We start from the raw sequence: 22,432 nt of genomic DNA, 5'->3' as shown, positions 1-22,432 counted from the left end.
GGATGAGATCATCCTGGACAAATTCTGGTGGGCCCTAAATCAATGACAAGTGTCCTTACAAGAAGAGGGGATGATACAGACAGAGGAGAACACAGAGGAGAAAGCTGCGTGCAGAGGAGGTGTGGGAGCGGTGAGTCACTAACTCAAGGAAGGCCAAGGAGTGCTGTCAGCTACCACAAGCTAGGAGAGAATCGTGGAACGGATTCTCCCTCAAAGCCTCCAGAAGTCAACCCTACCAACACCTTGATATCAGATTTCTGGTTCCCTGTGAAATCTGTGAGGAAATAAATTCCTATTGTTTCCAGCTACCTGGTTTCCTCTAGGATCTACTCAAGGCTCTGAGAATCGGGGACTATTGCTCTCCTGTTGAAAACTGTCCATGCAACTGTGGCCAGTCACTAACTAGCTAGGACCTGGGTCAGGTATGCCTACCCCTCTGCTGCCTGACCAGACACATAACTAAGTAATTCAAGTTGAAATAATCCTATTAGGGTAACAATAATTCAGTGCAAGGGTTAATCCCATGACTGGAATCAGACTGCCCGGGTTTGAGGCCAACTTTTCCACTTAGTAACTATGAGATCACAGGCAAGGTATTTTACCTCTCACTGTGCCACATTTTTTTTTTTCTTTCATATAATGGGGAGAACTCAAGAGCCTAAGGAGATATAACAACAGGTTTGATGTGGTTTCCTGTATGTGGTTCTTGAACAGAAAGAGGACATTAAGTAAAACTTCAGTAAATCTGAATAAAATATGGACTTCAGATTATAATAATGTATTAATATGGGTTTATTATTGTAACAAATGCATCCATAATAATTTAAGATGTTACTGATAGAGAATGCCTGGGTGTGAGGCATATGGGAACCCTCTGAACTAATCAATCTAAACTGTTCTAAAATATCAAATTAAATTAAATTAGTTTTTTAAAATGGGAGAACATCAGTACCTTACCTCAGAGTGTGAAACAAGATTTAGAACAGTGCCTGGCACATTGTAAGGGCCATTGTTTGCTATTATTGTTTTAAAATTAGTATCAAGACCATGGTAATTATGTTTTCTGTGTTCCATGTAACAGGCTAAATATTTTTTTTCAAAACTAATATGGTGCTATATCATAGAGGAAACTTGTCTAGTTTTGTCTCACTCCAAAGCTGGGTGAAGCCAATAAAGTCACTAAACATTCTCTTATACCTCAGTATTTCTTGGTTTTTAGATTGTGAAACTGATTTCTGAGAACCATGCTACTACCTGCATGCAGTTCAAATGAACAATCCAGCTTGTTTATCTGAGAACAAGAAAAAAAAAATACCTGCAAATATAGCTTTGAAACGTGTCTTCATGTGTTAAAAAAATCTGTTACTGGCTTCCATGTTTTAAAAGCACTATATCACATTTTACCCTTTTCTTGGAAAATCAAGCAGACCGAGTTATAGGGACTCTTCCTTTGCTATGTTGACACCCCACAGGGTAGACAAATTATTCATTTCTTATATGTTTGTGTAGATTCTCATCCTAATGAAAGAACATTTTTAAAAATTTTTTATTTTATTTTATTTATTCATGACAGACACAGAGAGAGAAAGAGGGAGAGGCAGAGACACAGGCAGAGGGAGAAGCAGGCTCCAGGGATCACACCCCAGGCTGAAGGTGGCGCTAAACCGCTGGGCTACCGGGGCTGCCCAAGAACATTTTTATTGCTAAAGAATGACATAAAACTGACCACTGTAAGAAGTGAGGTTTCCTAGGAGAATAATGGTGTCAAGGAAGGACAACCAGATTCAAGCAGATCATTCCCACCTCACCTGAAGCCCCATATCCTAAGGGTCTGAGATAGTTGGAAGGACAGCAAGTTTGGAACAAAATGTTGCATACTTTCTCACCTGAAGCAATGCTTCCTACCCAAAGAAGAAAATGCTGTTGTCTTAAAGGGAACTACTCTTCTAGACCTTCACGCAAGACAGGCTGATGGGTACGGAGACGAGAGCTTGAGGATGGAATGCTGTACGAACAAGAAATCCGCAAAGGGTGGACACAAGCCATACCGGGGGTCCTCTGTGTCATAGAGAAGTAACGTGCAGTGTTTCACAAGGGAAACCAGACTAGGTCGTTCGGTACAAAGAATACTTTAAATTACCAAGGCCAAGGCCTGGGTCTGAGTTTAGAGATTTATGAGTTGTCACTAACCCCATGTTCTTTACCTGAACTATCATCTAAATGGACTTGCTCTTTGGACTCCCCTGAGAAAGAGAATTTTCTCCAGGAAAACCCATCTTGAAAGGTCTTTGAATTAGATGATGCATTCAAAATGCAGCAGGAAGCAAATTCACACCTGGATTTTCTCTGGAAATCTGGCTACAATTTTTAAGTTTGATTCTGGGTCTCCCTGACAGCAGCCTAGGTAAAATTTCAAAAAACTTTGAATATCGCCATTCTTTCTTCTAGCACTTCTGAAACTATTAGTGGAAATGGATCTAGGAATGCTAATAAGTACACGAAGAAAAAAACTTTCCCTAAGCAAATCATTTTTTTGTTTAATTGGTTTTTAAATTGTTAAACAAAGGTAAGCAATTTTCTTCACTGTGGGGCACCTTAAAGTGTTCAATAGGGTAATGAGCATTGTGATTTCTGATACGGGAGATTTGATCCTCGTATTAACTAAATCATAGGAACATTTCACCATCAAGGCAAGCATTAACAGCTCTCTTCAGAACAGATTTTGGAAGATAATATTGATACATTATTATGATCTGAAGTCCATACTTTATTCAGTGCTCTTCCTGCAGTGACGCACAAAAAAATAAATCATTCTATTGGGTAACATTTAAATCCTGTCTTCCTAATCCTTGACTGCCTAAAGTTTAGACCCTAAGCCATTTCAAAATTAATTTACTCTGTGCAACAAATATCCAGTAATCCACCAAGGTCTGGACTGAGACCAGGGCCAACAATGGCCTTTTCCATGCTTTGGGGCGTTACTCTATTAATGCTCAAGATATCATAATTTTATCAATGTATAGAAATATTTGCCAAAAACCAAAAACTCTCTCAAAATATTTGCAACTAACACAAATTTTCTTCTATCAAAAAACTTTCATTATATGTGTTTTGGTTGGTACTTTAAAACTTTGAACTCCTTGATGAGAAGAAAATTATTCACTACTTGAAAAAATGTTTGAAACTGCTGTTGAGCCCTCTGCTACCCTAGACATCAGTAAAGACCCTGGTATACTCTCCTCGGCTGTCTGACCAGGGAAGGGACTATCTGCCAGCACAGCTTCACGCAGAGTAATTTTGAGACAACAGGTTGCAGGAGAGGCGTAGGTTTTCACTCTTCTTCAAAGTCCCTCAGCCTGACAGCTCACTGGAGACACATTTTGTCCGAAAGTCATCATGCCCAGCAATATATAGATTCATTGCTTCTGCTGTGTAAAAATCCAACATACCGTCTTTAATTCACATGCCAGCTAAATTTGCTTTTAAAGCTTTTAGGGGGATCCTTGGGTGGCTCAGCGGTTAGAGCCTGTCTTTGGCCCAGGGCGTGATCCTGGAGTCCCAGAATCGAGTCCCGCATCAGGCTCCCTGCATGGAGCCTACTTCTCCCTCTGCCTGTGTCTCTCATGAATTAAAAAAAAAAAAAAAAAAAAAAAGCCTTTAAAAAATTTTTTATTTAAATTCAATTAATTAACATATAATGTATTATTGGTTTCAGAGGTAGAGGTCAGTGATTCATCAGTCTTGTATAACACCCAGTGCTTATTATGACACGTGCCCTCCTTAATGTCCATCACTCAGTTACCCCATCCCCCCCACAACTCCAGCAGCCCTCAGTTTGTTTCCTATGATTAAGAGTCTCTTATGGTTCGTCTCCCTCTCTGATTTCGTCTTGTTTCATATTTTGCTCTCTTCCCCTATGATCCTCTGTTTTGTTTCTTAAATTCCGTATATGAGTGAGATCATGATAGTTGTCTTTCTCTGATTGACTTATTTCCCTTAGCATAATATCCTTTAGTTCCATCCACGTCGTTGCAAATGGAAGATTTCATTTCTTTTTTGATGGCTGAGTAGTAGTCCTATATATTTATATATGTATATTTATATATTTATTTATACATTATACATTATATATTTGTATATATAATATATATACATATATACAATGTATACAATATATACAATATATAATGTATACAACGTATACAATATATAATGTATATTGTATACATATACATATATACATATATATTATATGTATATTTGTGTATATTATATGTATATATGTATATATTATATATGTATATGTATACAATATACATTATATATTTATATCTATCTATCTATCTATCTATCATCTATCTATCTATCACATCTTCTTTATCTATTCATCTGTCAATGGACATCTGGGCTCTTTCCATAGTTTGGCTAGTGTGGACATTGCTGCTATAAACATTGGAGTGCAGGTGCTCCCTCGTGTCACTACATTTGCATCTTTGTGATAAATACCCAGTGGTGCAATTGCTGGGTCACAGGGTAGTTCTATTTTCAACTTTTTGAGGAACCTCCACACTGTTTTCCAGAGTGGCTGCACCAGCTTGCATTCCCACCAATAGTGTAAGAGGGTTCCCCTTTCTCTGCATCCTCACCAACACCTGTTATTTTCTAACTTGTTAATTTTAGCCATTCTAACTGGGGTGAGGTGGTATCTCATTGTGGTTCTGATTTGTATTTCCCTGATGACCAGTGATATTGAGCATTTTTCCATGTGTCTGTTGGCCATTTGTATTTCTTCTTTGGAGAAATGTCCATTCATGTCTTCTTCCCGCTTCTTGATTGGATTATTTGCTCTCTGGGTGTTGAATTTGAGTTCTTTATAGATTTTGGACACTAGCCCTTTATCTGATATCTTCTCCCATTTTGTGGGTTGCCTTTTGGTTTTGTTGACTGTTTCCTTTGCTGTGCAAAAGCTTTTTATCTTGATGATGTCCCAATATTACTACTAAAGGATTTTCTTCTTTCTCCTTTTCCATTTCCTCTTTTAAAAGATTATTTTATTTTATTTATCTGAGAGAGAGCAGAAGTTGGGGGGAGGAAGAGGGAGAAGCAGACTCTCAGTTGAGGATGAAGTCCAATGTGGGGCTCTATTTCAAAACCCTGGAATTGTACCAAAGGCAGCTGCTTAACCTACTGAGCCACTCAGGGGCCCTTCCTTTTCCAATTCTTGAGACATTACCAGGTTAATGACATTTTGAATACCTTGCTAGAGTGATTTATTGGTTAGTCTTGTCAATGGTTAGAGCATTTGATGATGCTCAATCCCTCTTCCTATTTGACTTTGCATAAACTTACTGGTAGGATTCAGTGAGTAGGTATTAGCAACAATCAGAAAAATCCATAAAATGGGAGGTGAAAGTAAATCCTCCATGGATCTCCTCAAGGAGATCCTTAAACATAATCCTTGGTGACCATTTCTCCCAGCTTTTTAGAAAATAAAAATCTTCTCTACTGTTGCAGCTGCATAAATTACATCTTCAAGGTCAAAAGAAGTCTGAAATGCTTTCACTTTGCAAGAAGTTTTAAAAATTAAGATATGCCCTTCTTACAGTGGCCTCACAAGGAATGTATTTTTAAAAACTCAGGGTAGATTCTTTTCCTATTGAAACTCACCCCAATTGTTTACCTGTGCAGCTAGAGAGGACTGTGGGACCGTGGGGATTTTCCAGGCTTTCTTTTGCTCCTCAAATGCCAGGTCGTGGGGAATTCAAGAACAGAGATGCCAGCTAATTGGATTTTCACCAGCTGAAGGAACGTTTACAATACAAGTGTGTAGACAGTCTCACCATGGAACACTTGCTTGCATAGTTCTGATCCTTCCTGTTCTACCAAAGAACACCTTCTGCACAGTTATGATTCCACATGACTCCACAGGTTATTAGAGCCAACTAGAACTGACTGTGACTCTTACTGGGGACAGACATTATCTGATATCTCTATGACATGTGGAGAAACCTATTGATGATGGTGGGGTTAGCAAGTAGAGACCTCCATTATTCTTGATGTCTTCCTTCAGCCCTTGATTTCTCTCCTTCCCTACATGAATCCCATTTGTAAATCCTGTGTATCGTGAAAGTATGTCCAGAATCTAATCACTTCTCCCTACATTCCTTGTCTGCACTTTCATCATCTCTGGCCTCAACTACTGAAGTAGCCTCTGATAGGTCTCCCTGCTTCCATCCTTGTCTGCTTACAGTGAACCTCTCAAAACATAAGCTATGTCATGTCCCACAAAACCCCATAAAAACTTCCCTCCTTTCTTAGAATACAAATCCAGAGTCCCGCCCATGGCCTACAAGGCTCACCTGACAAGCTCCCCACTGCCCTTTGCCCCTCTGGTCTGTCCCCTATTATCTCCTCGTGCTCACAAACTTTGTCCAACCCAATCTCACCAGCCACCGTGTCTGTTCCCAAGTACTGCTGCCCAGGATCTTATACTTGATCTTCCTCGGAGAGCCATGTGTCTCCTTCGTTTACTTCCCTAGGGTGTTGCCTCATGCCATCTTATCAGAGACTTCTCTGGCCGGCCCACCTCAGTCATTTTCTGACCTCTTACCATTCTTCATTTTTCTTAGCGTGTATCACTGCTTGACATCTTTGTGGGTTTATTGTCCATCTCTCCCAGGAATGTAAGCTCCATAAGGGAGAGACTTTGTCAGTTTTAATCAATGCTGTATTTCCAGAACAGTGCTTGGAACACAGTAGGATCTAAATAGATATTTGCTGAATGAGTAAGTGAATGAATGAATGAATGAATGAATGAATGAATCAGAGTCAATTTTTACCAGTAATGCCACTGCCCATTGCAGCCCCAGAAATAAGACATGGTGCTCATCAGAAAAAAATAGTTCCTTAAAACCATGGAATCCTAACCTCTGGTCAGACCATTTGAATTATCTTTTAAAAAGAAAAGAAAAACAAATGCTTAGCAGTTTTGCAAGCTGTGAATGAGCAAATCACTTTGCAGTCTGTGTGCTCACATGGACTTCTTGCCATGACGTACCATTTCCTTCATAGATAGGAAAATAGGGCCACAAAGAGAGCTCTTGGGTCCAGTTAGGATAAACTCATATTCACCAATATTTTATGAAAAATCTTATCTTTGGGATTTTTCTACAAACTAAAATGCAGAAGGAGCTCAGTTCTTTTAGACTTCAAAATAATTTCCCAAATCTGAAGTGAATGAGTCTTTCAGGCAGGTCTAACAGACAAGATGTACATCAGACTTGGCCCATAAGAACTACCTTCCTTTAACTGCAAGGTTGGGTGGAGAGCGACTGTATCTGGAGGACCAAATATAGTCCTGAGTTAATCCTGAATCATTTCCTGGCTACAGGACATGCCTGTGACCGCCCTCTCCTGGACTCAATGCCAGGCTTGGCTCCTACAAGCGGTGTCACCTTCCCCCAAAGGGGCAGGCAACACGCTTTGTTTCATTTGTTTTTTAAGTGATTTGTACCAGACTTCAATCAGAGAAAGAATAAAAAAGGATTGTGTGATCCAGGACCACATTTCTGTCTCATTTTTGGCAGTGAATCATCCACAAGATGAACAACAAAATAAACCGAAAGGGAGACAGCTGGATACAGAGCTAGAGCTGGAACACAGAGTCTAGAGATTGAGAGGCAGACATGTCTAAAGCTCCTTAGAGAATTTCACTGCTTGCTGACAGCTGCTTGATGATTCTATGAACATCTTTTATCTATCGGGAGGCAGCTTGCCTGGGGATGCTAAGCTCAGGTTGGAGGGAGCATTCCGTCTCCAAGGCTCTGCTGCCTGAGCAGCTAGCTCTGTGACACTGGGCAGTGTACAGAGCTTCTCATGCCTCAGTCTCCTCACCTGGTAAATGGAAATAAAACAGTTCCTACTCAAAGGAGTATTAGGAGAATGAAATAAGGCAATAAAATAATGCCAAATGTTTAACTGTGCCTGGCAAATGGGAAGAGCTCAATGTAACAGTAACTACAGTAAACATGAACCCTGAGAGAAATCAGGGTGGAGTTGGCCACTAAAGGGATGAAGGCTCAGCCCACGTCCCACCTGTGCAGGTGTCTGGGAGTAGCTGAGGGCTGCAGGCAGCTCCAAATGAGGACGGGAAGCCAGATAACCATCAGGAAGCATTTCCTGTGAACTGCCTAAGGAGATGTCAAGAAGAATGGGACTAGAATTTCCAAGTCTTCCATAGTTTGTCCTGTTTTTTTTTTTCTTTCCTTCTCATTTTAACTAAATAGACACTTTCATGTCTAATTTATTTCCAATTCTGCATTCCGTTTCTTTTTTTCTAAGAGTATTTATTTATTTGAGAGAGAGAGAGAGAGAGAGAGAGAGCACATACATGTGAGCGAGGGGAGGGGGAGGGGGAGGGAGGGAGAGAATCTCAAGCTGACTCCCCACTGAGCACTGAGCCTCACGACCTGAGCCAAAATCAAGAGTTGGACCCTTAACTAACTGAGCCACCCAGGAGTGCCCCTGCATTCCTTTTCTTAAAGGGGGCACCCCAAATCATATAATCTTTAGGCCTTTCACAACTAGATTCACCCCAGAATGATATAATTAATCTTCACCATAATCTTGAAAAGTGGATATTATCACCATCTCTTAGACTAGGAAGTGCTCAGAGATCAATGTTATCCTCAACAATGCAGTGGGGCTGCTATTTGAACCCAGGTCTCACTACATACAAAATATAAATTCTTCCCACTTTACCCAACTTCCTCCCATCATGAGCATCATGAAGACTTCAAAAAGGGAGCTCCAGACCCAAATCCATGTCCACACAGCATCATTATTCACAATAGCCAAAAGGTACAAACAACTCAAATGGCCATGAACAGTTGAGCAAACAAAATGTGCTTTATCCACACAATGGAATATTATTTCTGAAAGAAAAATGAAATTCTAAAGCATGTGGGGAGCCTCATAAACATTATGCTAAATGAAGTAAGCTATACATAATAGGCTTTATGGTATAATTCTATTTATGGCAAGTTACCTCGAATAGTCAAATTCATAGAGATAGAAAGAATGAGTGGTGGTTGGCAGGGGCCAGGGACACAGGAAGTTATTGTTGAATGGGTACAAAGTTTCAGTTTCGGGTGATAAAAATTCTGGAGGACAGTGGTGAAAGTCACACAACAATGTGACATACTTAATGCCAACAGTTTACACTTAAAAACAGTTACAATGATAAATTTTATGTTATGTATATGTTACCACAATAGATAAAGTGAACTCCAGACTAGAATGTAGGGCCTAGGCCACAAAAACTTTCTCTAGCACTTAATATATTGTGAGCATTATTCACTTGGATGACAGGAGACTGGCCCATATCTTCTTTAAAAGAATTTTTTGGAAAGTCTGAAAGTATGGAGGTGTCATATTTGGAGTGGATACAAAGGTATCCGTACTTCCCAAATCCTACACATCCATAAGTCAGCCACACGATGCTGCAAACGACCTCCCCTGCAGTATAGCACACACACAGCCACATCAGGGCCAGAGCCTAAGACAAAGCATCCATTTCCACTCTCTTCTTTTAGCTACTCACTATGAAACATTTTCTTAGAAAGACAAGGAAAAGAAAAAAAAAGAAAAGAAAAGAAAGACAACTAGAGGTAGACTTGTTATTGGTACTTGAAATAAAGCTGGTAACAGCAAGACCATCCCCCAAACCAGCAGTCTTCACTAGTTCCCCAGGGTTTGAATTGGATACCAGCCAGTTCTGATACTCAGGAGTGTTTTGAGGTGCCCTGGGGCTCGCCAGCTAACATTCTCTGATGTTGGTGAGTGGCTATGTCAGGAGAGATCCAAGCCAATTACAGTGAGTCAGATGGGTTCACATGGCTTCCTGAAGCCAGGGCTCTGCTGAAGACAGCCCGTTGCTAAATCTCAGAAGCAAAGGCTCGTTGAAGGACAGAGTGCAGGAGGGATTCCCTGAGCTGTATTAGTCCACCGGCCCCCCAACTCAGACCCTTTGAAGAAGGTCAGACTCCTGGAGGGAGTCAGAGCTCCCAGGCTGGGGGGCGTGAGCAATCAGGACAGTATAATTCTATCTGTGAGTCTGACCAGCCTTTAAAAAAATGTACGTGGTATGATAGGACCTCGTGATCTTAAAGAATATAGACTCCCTTGACTTCCTACAAGTAATAGGAACTGGTTATAAGGATACACATTGCCCTAAAAGAGACAGGACTCTGGGAGACCCAGGAAGAGCCAGGCCTCAGAGAGATTCAATCTGGAAGGGCATTTGGGATCTGTAGCCTGGACCATGCTCCTTTCTTCTTGACAGAGTGAGTTTGCCAACTTGACTCTGGTGCCCTGTTCATGTGGCTCAGGGTCCCTTCTCTGCTACTTTGACTATGATACTCTCGATTCACCACCTCATCTGCTCATTATAGCTTTCTTCTGCCTTGGGCCTCTTCCTTCTTGAACCTCTCCATAGCTGCCAGTTTCCCCTGACGATCAATCCGCTCCTGACGCATCATGTTCCCTCCAACCTGGTGTACCTCCCTTCACAGGGGTACAGAGGATGGGTACTTTGCAGGAGGAGGTACCAGGCACCACATCTTCAGCAAGCAAGAATGTTTTCTCTATACCTTGCAGTCTGTTACAAATTTTTGGAGTGGTGCCAAGGTGAAAAGAGTGGATGGACGCTTTCTTGTAGCATTGTTTTGCTTGATATTTCCTCTTAAGTATTTTTTTCACCCTGCCTTTTAAGCTTTTCCTCAGCTGTCCTCATGACCCAAGCAAGGGACACCTTTTCCTTCTTCTAACTGCATTATGTAGTTTCCAGAAGCATTCATTGATTCACTTATCGATTTATTCAATATCTATGGAGTGCCTGCTTGTAGGAGGTGAACTTCTAGACAATAAAGACATAAAACTCATCCGTTTACTTGATGAATATTAACTGACTACCTGCAAAGCACCAGGCTTATGCTGTTGGCTGGGATTATGAAGACAACTAAGACACAGTCCCTGCCTGATAGGTAGTAAGAATTCAATAAATACTGGTTGAATAAGCAAGTGCCTTAAAGGAGCTCCCAGCCTCATGGGCAAAAGAAGCAAGTATTAGGCAATTAAAAGCAGGATGAGAAGGGTTGTCCTGGAGAAAGTCTGCAGGAAGAGGCCTGGAGAGACCACGACATCCTCCTGTGGGCACTGGTCTCCTCGGAGAACTGGCGGTGAGCTGAGGTAGCCAGTGAGAGGAATGAGGTGAAGGCAGGGGCCTCCGTGCAGCACTTAGGGCATGAGAAAAGGCCTGGAAGTAGGGGAGGGCATGGACATCGAGGGGCTGCAATTGGAGACAGGATAAATAAAGCAGGCAATTATGATTTTAAGAACTGGGAGGGAGGTCTATACGTGCTATGGTCCAGGGTCCTCAATTTAAACACGGGGCGAACTGAGCATCTGGAATTCCTCTAGGACCTAGCTGCTGATGCCTGCACCCAGTTGGCAGAGGGACAAGAAGATGGTCCTGACCTGGTGTATACAGCTCCCACTCATACTCTGTTGGCAAGAGCTAGTCTTTGGAATTCCTTCAACTGCAAGACAGGCTGGGAGAGGTAGTCTGACTGTGTTCCCAGGAAGAAGAGATTTTCAGTGGCAGCTAGAACCTTAGAAGTTTCTAGGAAGTGGTCACATCCAGAGTCGTGCAGCCAGCCATCCTTGATCCCAGCTCATCCGAAGCACCTGACAGTGGTTTGCCAGAGAGGTCAGCTGACACACAGACAACTTGGTGACCACAGCCACACTGGTCAGTCCAGGGTACTTCAGGTACGTTAGGCAGTCTTGTGGCGGTGTAAGATCTTATCTTCCAAAATGGCACTTGACAATTGCATGTTCAGCCTATAGAAAAAAGTGAATTTCAAGCAGAAAGTTGTCAAGAACTGTGAAGGGCTTGAGATTTTCCTTGCAGGCTAACAAGTTAGCTCATCACAGATTCATGGATGCTGATAGATACAGGAGGAGCCTAGGTCAGAGATAAAGGATTCTGTAATTCACAGCAATAGCAGGCACCAGAGGGACAGCATTTTCTTCCACCAGTTCCCCAAGGTCTACTCCCACAAGGTGACACAAAGAGGAAGAGGTGACACCTGCGTATGTGACGTCCTGTGTTAGAAGAAAGGAGCCCCGGGTTTAGGGTAACTGAATCCCTTATAATGGGCAATAAGGATGCTGCTCCTGTTCTGGAAGGTGACATGATCTCTGTCTTGCAAAACTGTAAGTAATGTGTTCTTAGCCCTACAGACAGACCATATCTCTGCCTTCAAAGGCTGTTCACTTTACAAACCTCCTTGAAAAGAGAATCTAGAACAAAGGCAGTCGTATCTCTGCTTGCAAGATGTGCAGAAATGTGAGAGCTACTTGAAGAACTGTCTCCAGGGATCCCTGGGTGGCGCAGCGGTTTGGCGCCTGCCTTTGGCCCAGGGCGCGATCCTGGAGACCCGGGATCGAATCCCACGTCGGGCTCCCGGTGCATGGAGCCTGCTTCTCCCTCCTCCTGTGTCTCTGCCTCTCTCTCTCTCTCTGTGTGTGTGTGTGACTATCATAAATAAATAAAAATTAAGAAAAAAAAGTTACTCTACTTTCAAAAAAAAAGGAACTGTCTCCAATAAAGAGGCTCATTTTCAGCCAGGAGTGTTCTTCAGACGGCAGCTTCCTCTACTGGACCCTCGTCGTCCTGACTTCTAGATATTGGCAGACCCCAGGGCTCGGTTGTCAGAGCTCCTCCTCCTTATCTACACTCCCTTCCTTGGAATCTCATTCAGCCTCTTATCTTTAAATCCATGTTGATGATCCCAAATTTACATTTGCACTTCCTCACTGCCCCTACTTCCAGACTCGGATATCATATTGCCTATGTGACATCTTCACTTAGTTATCTTCTAGAAGTCTTTAATCTTTTTTTTTTTTTAAGATTTTATTTATTAATTCATGAGAGAAACAGAGAGAGAGGCAGAGACATACGCAGAGGGAGTAGCAGGCTCTTCGTGGGAAGCCCAACGTGGGATCCCGGGATCACGACCTGAGCAGAAGGTAGATACTCAACCATTGAGCCACCCAGCCGTCCCATTTTAGACTTTAGACTTCTTCTAGAAGTCTAGAGCATAACATATTTTTGAGTCCCATTCTCCACATGAAAACTGAGCTTGCCCCAGGGTAACCCCTCTTAGGAGAGAGTATTATATATTCAGTTGCTCAAGCCAAAAATTTCTTTCTTCCATATCCACACCAATATTCCATAAGCCTATTCTGTTTTCAAATTACAACCTGTATCTGACCACTGCTATCCTTCTACATCACCAACATCCTAGTCTCAACCACCTCATCTGTCCTAGACAACTGCCATAAATTTCTAATCGGCCTCCCACCTTCTAATCTTGCCCCATACATTCTAACCTCCATGGCAGCCAGAGTATTTCTTTTAAAATGTAAATTAAATAATATTATTCTGCTGTCAACCTTCCAATGATATTCCAAACACATTTAGAATACAATTCGAGGTCAAGACTACATACGCTCTGACCTCTGCGGCTAAATCTGACCTCATATGCTACCCTTCCCCTCCCTCCTTGCTCACTGTCTTTGAAAATGCTGAGCATGAAGCTGGCTCCGGGCTTTTGCACTTTGTTGCCCAAGTCAGGGCTCTTTCAGATGTCAACTGAGCAGAGAACTCATCCCTGGCAATCCTAAGTAAAATAACACACCCTCTCTATCCCTCTTTCCTTTTACCTAGCTTTATCATTTTTCTTCACTTTTATTACCACCTGATTTTAAGCAGTAGCTTAGAATATATGCTTCATGAGTTAAGAATTTGGCTTTGTTCGCTGACATATCCTCTGCTTCTAGAACAATACCTGGCACAGCATAGATGCACAATAAGAATCGGTTGAATGAATGAATGAATGAATGAATGAATAACAGCTAATATGAGATACAAATATGGAGATGATATCAGGGGCACAGATATATTAGTGCCTCAATCTTTCGTCTTTAAGCTAAATCCACTGATTTCATACAACTGTATTTTTCTCCCAAAAGGCATATCTTTCAGCTCTTTAATAATTCTGGTTTCTCTCTCCAGGATTCTTTCCATGTTCTTTCATGTTCTTGTGTATGATGGAGTTCAAAATTGAACATAGCTTTCTGAGAAGAACCTGAGCAGTCTATAATTAGTTTTTCCTCTCTCCACAGGATTCGCATGCTTGTCTAGAAATACACCTTTAAAAGATAATCTCCCAGGACATATGCCCAGCCACAAAGAAGCCTGTCCAAGGTCAGAGAGTTTAGAGAGTAACAAAGCGAATATTTGATTCTTACCTGCTTTCAGGTTTTACAAATCCCCAAACACTCTCCTGAATACATTGAGAAAAATATATAATCAACCTCATGAATTTAGCCATAGATTGTATCTATTTTAAATTGGTGACTCTTCCTTTTAACAAGTAAGTACCTGCTGTGTGCCAGGCAGTGAGCTAGAGGCTGGGACAGGGAGAAGAGCCCTTGGTCCTTATCCAGAGGGATGCCGCACCCTAGGCACCACCGTGTCTGTTTCCATCGTTGTTGTTGTGAAATTATATAATCTGGCTCTAATTTCATTTTCATATGTTATATTTATTTCCAATATCACTTTTTAATTAAGAATTCTATACTCGCGGAAAAATACCTTTCACCCGGTTTGAAAGGCAAGGGAGCACAGTGTTTTGCTTTCCTTAGCCTGCCTTCTATTTTAATTATAAAATGATTTTTATTTTTCAGAGTTCATTTCAATTTTCTGCAAAGGATCTAACAATGGAATACAGAAATCTCAGGTATCTTCCTTTGGCTCATTTTTAAAACTCTCCTTACATATAACTTCTATGTTTGTATTTTATTTATCACCTTTACTGTTGCTATTAAATTAAAATTCTTTTAGGAACAACTTTAGATTATATTTCCATCCCTCTTTTGACATTTTACTGACCAATATTTTACTAAAGATATTAACTTTCTCTAGGGTGCAGAAAGACTAAGAGAACTTACACAAAAATTTCTACTGAATGAATATCCCCACCTTCTTGGTGATTGTACACCTGCCTTCCTTATAAGGAGAACAAGGAAGTAAATCATGTTGAAGTTGCTTTTAAACACAGCTTTCCTTCTTTACCTGTCCAGGTAGCCTGTTTTCATTTCAGTCTTAATGAAAACTTTTAAATTTACATCTCAAGTTTCTTTTCAAAGCAGTGTAAGTAGTCTTTAAAATTTTACACCTCAAGAAAGAAAGACTTTAACGATGTTCAGCTTTGGTCTTATAACGCTGAAGGTAATTCATTTTTTAATCTGTCTGCACAGCGAGAACTGAAACGAATGGGGATTGAACTGCTTTGCCTGTTCTTTCTATTTCTAGGAAGGAATGATCACGTACAAGGTAAGACCTAAGCTCTCCGATATATCGCTTTCATGGTATGCTTGACAAGCCTGTCATTTGGTTCAGAAACTAGATCTGAAGTCATTTTTTTATTTGATCTGTTCGATTGCTCTTTTGCCATTGACCGAACACTTTAACAAATTACAGGCAGAGGCAGGGCTGTTCCCACAGCAAATGCTCTAGGCTTCAGGTAAATAAATACAAAGGTTGCTTGGGCATCTTAATGAGGAGAATTAAACAGCTTTACTGCACAATAGGGCTCCTTAATACCTTAGTGACAACCATCTTGGTAACTTTTCTAGCTGTTCTATTGACAAGGTCTTCCACTCGTGAGAAAAAAGCTTGAGAAAGAAGAACTTATTTTAAAAATAAAAAAAATCATATGTTTCAGAGAGGAGCATTTTTTACTGGTTACTAGTTTTTAAAACTTAAAATGGGTGATAGTGAATGAGGATAATAAATATAATGAATGACCTTAAGTTTCTGAATGCTGAGATATTTTTATGTTTTAAGAAAAAAAAAAAAGAATGATCACTTTTGGATAAAAAGACACATGTTCCCAATGTGACAGATGTCAAATATGAACGTTTTAGTGAGTGGCTAACATTTTAAGGACTGATCTTTGAAAGTTAAAATCATCTCTGATGTTGCTTCGTTCAAGAACTTTAAGAACTGTATTTCTTTCTCGTAAATGAAATGCCTGAGAGTGTGCTGAACCCCTTGTGTCTTGCTGGGTTTAAACACAGGTGGCTGTGCCATGGGAGGTGCAGAAACCTGTGAAGACTGCTTACTCATTGGACCTCAGTGTGCCTGGTGTTCTCAGGAGGTAAACAGACAACCTCAATGTGTTTGTAGAAACTTCAGTTATGTGTATGTGTTGATTCCACCAGCAGTAGGTCTAATAGTGTCCTGCTCTCTGTGGGGAATAGGAGGGAAACACATTAAGAAAGGAAAAATGTAAGCATTAGAGGGTCACAGTGTCATTCATGCGATTACTTCCAAAAACAACTAGCGGAGGTAAACGAATGTCAAATCATTGTGTAAAATACCTAACTCAGGATCCTTTATTTAACTTGATTCCTCCTCTTACATTAAAGTCACTTCTAACTGGTTACATGTCAAATGCCAAGGTTCTGAGTAATCAGAGATCATGGAGATGGTATTTTTTGAAGCTAAATATACATTGGACTTCAATATCACAGTTGTAGTCCATCTGGAAACCAGGACCCATTGGGAACCACTGTTAGGTTCTAAGAGAAGTCTTCTAGGTTTGGGGAAAAACTTTACTGTTCAGACAGTATCCAGTTCTTTTAAAAATTAAGCTTTCATGAGCTTGGTGACTCCGTCCATACTGATGACAAAGCCCCAAACAGACATTCCTTATCTGATCAAACTGAAAAGTATGCAAAAGCAATATAAAGGGGTGGGGGGCACTTGTAACAAGGAAGCCTGCGTGGCTGCCTCCTGTGACACTGTAAGGCAGTCTGTAAATGATTCCTGGTAAGCAAGAGCTGCCTTAACTCTTTCTGGATTTAAAAATGTTCTCTACTGAATCTCATAAAGAGTATCTGAACACAAACGAAAGCATACAATGCCAAGTTCAGCAAAAACGGAATAGCAGGCTCAAAGGGGAATAAACCCGGGTACTTGGCTCAGGAAGAGGCTATAACTATTCAGACTCAGATTCCAGGTTGAATGTGTACCACGGAGGAAGGCCTCACACTTTTCACAAACCTAGCTTGCTCCCCACCTACTGCCCTGACTAATGGACCACACACACAAATGTGAAAGAATTATGCTTTTTTGGAGGTCACATATCAAAAGCAGTTTTGAGAATATACGAAGAGGGAAAAACTCATCTAATTTTTATGTTGACTCCTTGAAGAAGACAGTATAGTTTCATGCCTAACAAATCAGTCTAACTACATGCCTACCTGTAAAATTCTTATTTAAATGTATTTTTTCTGGCATTCATTTAAGAGAGCTTCTTAGGTTACTAGTGATAGCTTTACTTGTGGAGGATACTTGTTAGCCAAGTCACTGTCAATTTTTTTTTATCACTGTCAATTAAAAAAATATTTTATTTATTTGAGAAGGAAAGAGCACGTGTATACACAAGTAGTGGGGAGTGGCAGAGGGAGAGGGAGAAGCAGACTCACTACTGAGCAGGGAGCCTGATGTGGGGTTCCATCCCAGGACCCCAGGATCATGACCTGAGCTGAAAGCAGACAATTAACTGACTGAGCCACCTGGGCACCCCACAAATCACCATCAATTATTAAGGCCAGATTATTCTAAATGTGCTCTAACAGTAGAAGTAGTTGAGGCAACTGAAGCAAAAATTACATTAGGCTTCTGTTTAGAGCAGATTAAAAAAATAGGTTCTGGGATCCCTGGGTGGCGCAGCGGTTTGGCGCCTGCCTTTGGCCCAGGGCGCGATCCTGGAGACCCGGGATCGAATCCCACATCAGGCTCCCGGTGCATGGAGCCTGCTTCTCCCTCTGCCTGTGTCTCTGCCTCTCTCTCTCTCTCTGTGACTATCATAAATAAATAAAAAATTAAAAAAAAATAGGTTCTATGGTTAACACCACCTTTGATGCATTGGCCAACACTGGTTATAGGTGGTAGCAGCCACATTGTGCCGAGAAGCATCCTGAGGCCTTGTCAAGCCACTATTTGCCTTGGATGTATGGAGGGAAGTTATAGTGTTTGCTATACTTAGTCTAGGGCTTCAAATATGCACAGGTCTGACTGACAGATAATGAATTATATTATAAAAAATCAATTTCAGGGGTGCCTGGGTAGCCCAGTCAGTTGAGTATCTGATGCGTGATTTCAGCTCCAGTCATGATCTCATAGTGATGGGATCCAGCCCCGCACTGGGCTTTGTGCTCAGTCAGGAGTCTGCTTGAGATTCTCTCTTCCTCTCTCCCTCTGCCCCTCCTCCTGCTCATGCTCTCTCTCTCTCTCTCTAAAATAAATAAATGAATCTTTAAAAAAAATCAATTTCAGAAGAAATGTAACTTTTCTAGTTGGGAAAACAGCTAGAGTGGCTTAGAATTCCAAGAGATTAGAAAAAACATTATGGGTATTGTTTGCCTTCTTTCTAAGCATGATAGTCAATGAACCTCAGCTTTGACTTTGCCTACAGGTAAAGGTAAGACGGGTCAACACTGCAGGGTTATAATGGCCACATCTCTGCCTGGAAATATTCATCTCATTGTCTGCTGTTATCAAGTGGATCAGAAAGGGCCTGAGAAACTCCTGAGTCATACACAGAATAGCAGTCTCTTATACCCTGTTCTCTTTTGCTTCCCTTCCTCACTTCCAAATCTTGAAGAAAAATTCTAAAAGACCTTGAATCAGAACACTTTTAGACACTGAATTTAAAGTCCCCAAGAGTTCGACTTTAGTGAAGTAAGGCTACAGTAGAAGGATGCATCTATGAATTAAACCACAATGGAGAGCTAGATTGGGAGATGTCACAATCTTTTGCCCTATGAGACCCCACAAGAAAGGCTCTCTTTTGCACCAGAATTGGTAATAGACACGCTGAGAGCTAAGATAGTCCAGGAGCCTACAGGTCAACCCAGACAGATAAATTCATGGGATGATATTAACTCTAGAACCCAATTATTTCCAGGATCTGGTAATGGCATAGAAGAAGATTTTAAAAAGTGAATTTAAAAACAAAATAGCAACACCAACAAATGAAAGACTGTTAGACAAATTCAATTGGATATAATGTTTTTTAAGATTTTGTTTATTTATTTGAGAGAGAGAGAGAGAGAGAGCAGGTGAGACGGAGAGGGGGAGAAGGGAAAGGGAGAGGCAGGCTCCCCATCGAGCAGGGAGCCTGATGTGGGGCTCAATCCCAGGACCCTGAGATCATGACCTGAGCTGAAGGCACATGCTTAAGCAACTGAGCCATCCAGGTGCCCCTCAACTGGATATAATTAGAAGGAGAATCTCAATTTTACTGGCATAATTCTCTGGTTATTCTGCTAAAATTTGATTTTAGACCTACAGTTAACATCAGGCACATGGGAATATGATATACTGAGTATCCCAAGATGTCTAACTAGTAAAACAAGCAAAAAAACTTTTTGTCTTATAAATAAATGGAGATTTGTTTTCTTTCACTCTCTCTCTCTCTCTCTCTCTCTTTTTTTTTTTTTTATAGAATTTTACCCATCCATCTGGAGTTGGAGAAAGGTGTGATACCCCAGCAACTCTTTTAGCTAAAGGATGTCAACTAACTTTCATCGAAAACCCCGTCTCCCAAGTAGAAATACTTACAAATAAGCCTCTCAGTGTAGGCAGACAGAAAAATAGTTCTGACATTGTTCAGATTGCGCCTCAAAAGTTGACTCTTAAATTGAGACCAGGTATGTTATGACTTACACGAACACTGGCTCGTGTAGATAAATCTAATGCCACGTATGCTAATGCCGTTATTAAGCTAATATATCTTGTACCATATTACATATCACTGATTATTATGACTCAGATTTCCCATTCTTGAGGAAATAGAGACTCGCTGGCCTAACACTTTTCTTCATTCACATCGGTCACTTGCACTCCAAATGCATTACTAAAATAAGCTTATCTAATAGTAAGCATTTGAATTACTCAGATGTTTTTAAGGCTTACCTCGCATTTCTTTAAGTGTTGTAATGTAGCTTTAAACTCCTCTTTATTTTCTTCTCTTTTGCTAAAACCACATACAAAAAATTCAGCTTATCTTCCATCTAAATGGATGCTAGTTCTCCCAAGGAGATATAAAATATCCTAACTTTTACCTCCTTCAGTAGCTCTAAACTCACTGCTGAAAGATTTTCCTGGGCTCACTCATTTGTAAACTTTACCAGAGAGGTTATGAAATCCCAAGTATCTTCAGTAAGCTCTTGCTGAAATGAATAGCCAGGTGGCCCAGTAATTGGCCACTCACAAATAAGTCTCAACGTGTTTTTATGGATTTGCTTTTCTCGCGGGGGCTTTACAGGCAGTGAACAGACTCTGCAAGTGCAAGTCCGCCAGACGGAGGATTACCCGGTGGACTTGTATTACCTCATGGACCTCTCGGCATCCATGGATGATGACCTCAATACAATCAAAGAGCTGGGCTCCCTGCTTTCCAAGGAGATGTCTAAATTAACCAGCAACTTTAGACTGGGCTTCGGCTCTTTTGTGGAAAAACCCGTCTCCCCTTTTGTGAAAACAACACCAGAAGAAATTGCCAACCCTTGCAGGTAAGTAAATGATTCTCTGGCATCTTTGAACACTGATTTTCTATAGAGATAGCCCTGCTCTGAGCTCCGCATTAGGCAGGAGCTAACTTCCTAGCATTTTCCTCCTGCCAGGTTGGATCTTCACAGCTCTTTCAGTTGCCTGGGCTCTTGGGAACCAAGGTGGACCTCATTGTAATACTTGGTTCTACTCTTGGGTCCTTGCAGCATCTCACATCTGTCTTCCTGTGTAGCATCTTTTTCAGGATGTGGCAAATTTGGCTTTGTGTTATGCAGACTAGGGAAGTGAGTCTTTCACTGTAGGTTCCAATGGCCTGTCTCCATCCACAGCCCCTCAGAGACCTTCTATGCCCAATGACCACCACTTCCTGAGGCTACTGGACAGTAGCTCACGCTTTCTCAGAGTGTCTGTCTTTACTATAATGACTTGTGCCAAAACAACAATTTGTGCATCTCCCTCTGACATACTTTGGGAAATGTGGATTTCTCTTATTGCTCAGAGACGGACTTTGCAGCCTTCACTCTATCCAATTCAGTAGGAAATTAAGCATTATGGACCCCAATAAAATCTACTATTATTAGCTATTAAAACCGTATACTATCCAGGTGATGGTCAAGGGCAAGTTGCTTTGTGATGACTCACCTGTATAGTGAATGTCATGTTCAGAATAAGTTATTCAATATCCTTCTATTAAAAAGAGCTACCATTTGTTCTGTGCCAGACCCTGTGCTAAAGATTTCACATACATGACCTCATTCAATCTTCATAATAACAGGTTTTTTCATACCTATACTCAGAGGAAGTAACAGAAGCTCTGCAAGGTTACTAATTTTCCCAAGGCCAAATAACTAATCAGTGATCTGTACCAAAATCTGAGTTTATCCAAAACCAAGCCCCTTACTACTATGAATCTAGTATATATGCAATGACTTTCCAAAAGTATATTGACTTTTAATACTCGTATATACCCAAGGCATCAATCTCTAAAGGACAAGCACCTTTATAATATTTAAAAACATCTCAATGTGATTCCCAACTAGAATCTGACACGATCCAAATCATTTGACCATGAAAGGAACTCATCACTGATTGTAACTGTTAGGAACTATGTTTGGTTGCAAGCATCAGAGATAGTGGCTTATAAGGGAGCATTTTTTTCTTTCTCACATGTAGGGGGTCTAGAGAAAGGCAGTTAATTCAGGGCTGGGTATGGCAACTCCACACATCAGGGATCTGGGCTTTTTCTGTTTTCTGTTCTACAATCATTGGCTCTTGGGTTTTATCTTCAAGGCCCAAGGAGTTTTCTGGGATGCTACTCATCACTTCTTCCTTCCAGGCAGGAAAGAAAGAGGAAAAGAGGGGTGGATCAATAAAGGGCACTTTCTCCCCACCTTTTATTTTGAGGTAAAATTGACATGTACCAAGATGCACACATCAGAAATGTTGTTTGATGAGTTTTGACAATTGAATATACCAACGTAATTACCACCTAAAATGTGATGTAGAACATTTCCATCACCTCAGAAAGTTCCTTCGTGCCATGTTATAGTCAGTTCTACTCCCCCAGACGTAACCACCTTCTGATTTCTGTAATTTAGATTGGTTTTGCCTATTCTTGGATTTATATAAATGACATAATATAGTATATACCTTTTGTTTCTGGCTTCTTTTGTTCAACATAATGTTTCTGAGATTCATCCATAAGTTTGTGTTTATCAG

The 22,432-nt window shown here is 40.9% G+C and overlaps 1 protein-coding gene across 7 annotated transcripts in view; it reads left to right on the top strand.

Annotated features, from left to right (window-relative positions):
- Positions 1-22,432, top strand: part of ITGB6 (integrin subunit beta 6) — a 128,898-nt gene that overhangs the window by 38,712 nt on the left and 67,754 nt on the right. For 2 of the 7 annotated variants that reach the window (XM_049106313.1, XM_049106311.1), the window contains exons 2-8: positions 14,251-14,332; positions 14,815-14,867; positions 15,053-15,280; positions 15,388-15,463; positions 16,210-16,289; positions 19,647-19,851; positions 20,469-20,715. In XM_049106313.1, coding sequence (XP_048962270.1) covers positions 15,236-15,280; positions 15,388-15,463; positions 16,210-16,289; positions 19,647-19,851; positions 20,469-20,715 — 653 coding nt within the window. In that variant the 5' untranslated portion in view covers positions 14,251-14,332; positions 14,815-14,867; positions 15,053-15,235. Of the gene's footprint in view, positions 1-14,250; positions 14,333-14,814; positions 14,868-15,052; positions 15,281-15,387; positions 15,464-16,209; positions 16,290-19,646; positions 19,852-20,468; positions 20,716-22,432 lie in introns of those variants that run through there. The other 5 variants (XM_049106315.1, XM_049106314.1, XM_049106312.1 and 2 more) reach the window with 5 other exon arrangements.

The sequence above is a fragment of the Canis lupus genome, chromosome 36, assembly GCF_003254725.2.
Source record: "Canis lupus dingo isolate Sandy chromosome 36, ASM325472v2, whole genome shotgun sequence".
In the NCBI taxonomy this organism is placed as follows: Eukaryota; Metazoa; Chordata; class Mammalia; order Carnivora; family Canidae; genus Canis; species Canis lupus.
The sequence above is the reverse complement of the archived record's forward strand: the minus strand, read 5'-3'. Positions and strand labels throughout refer to the sequence as shown.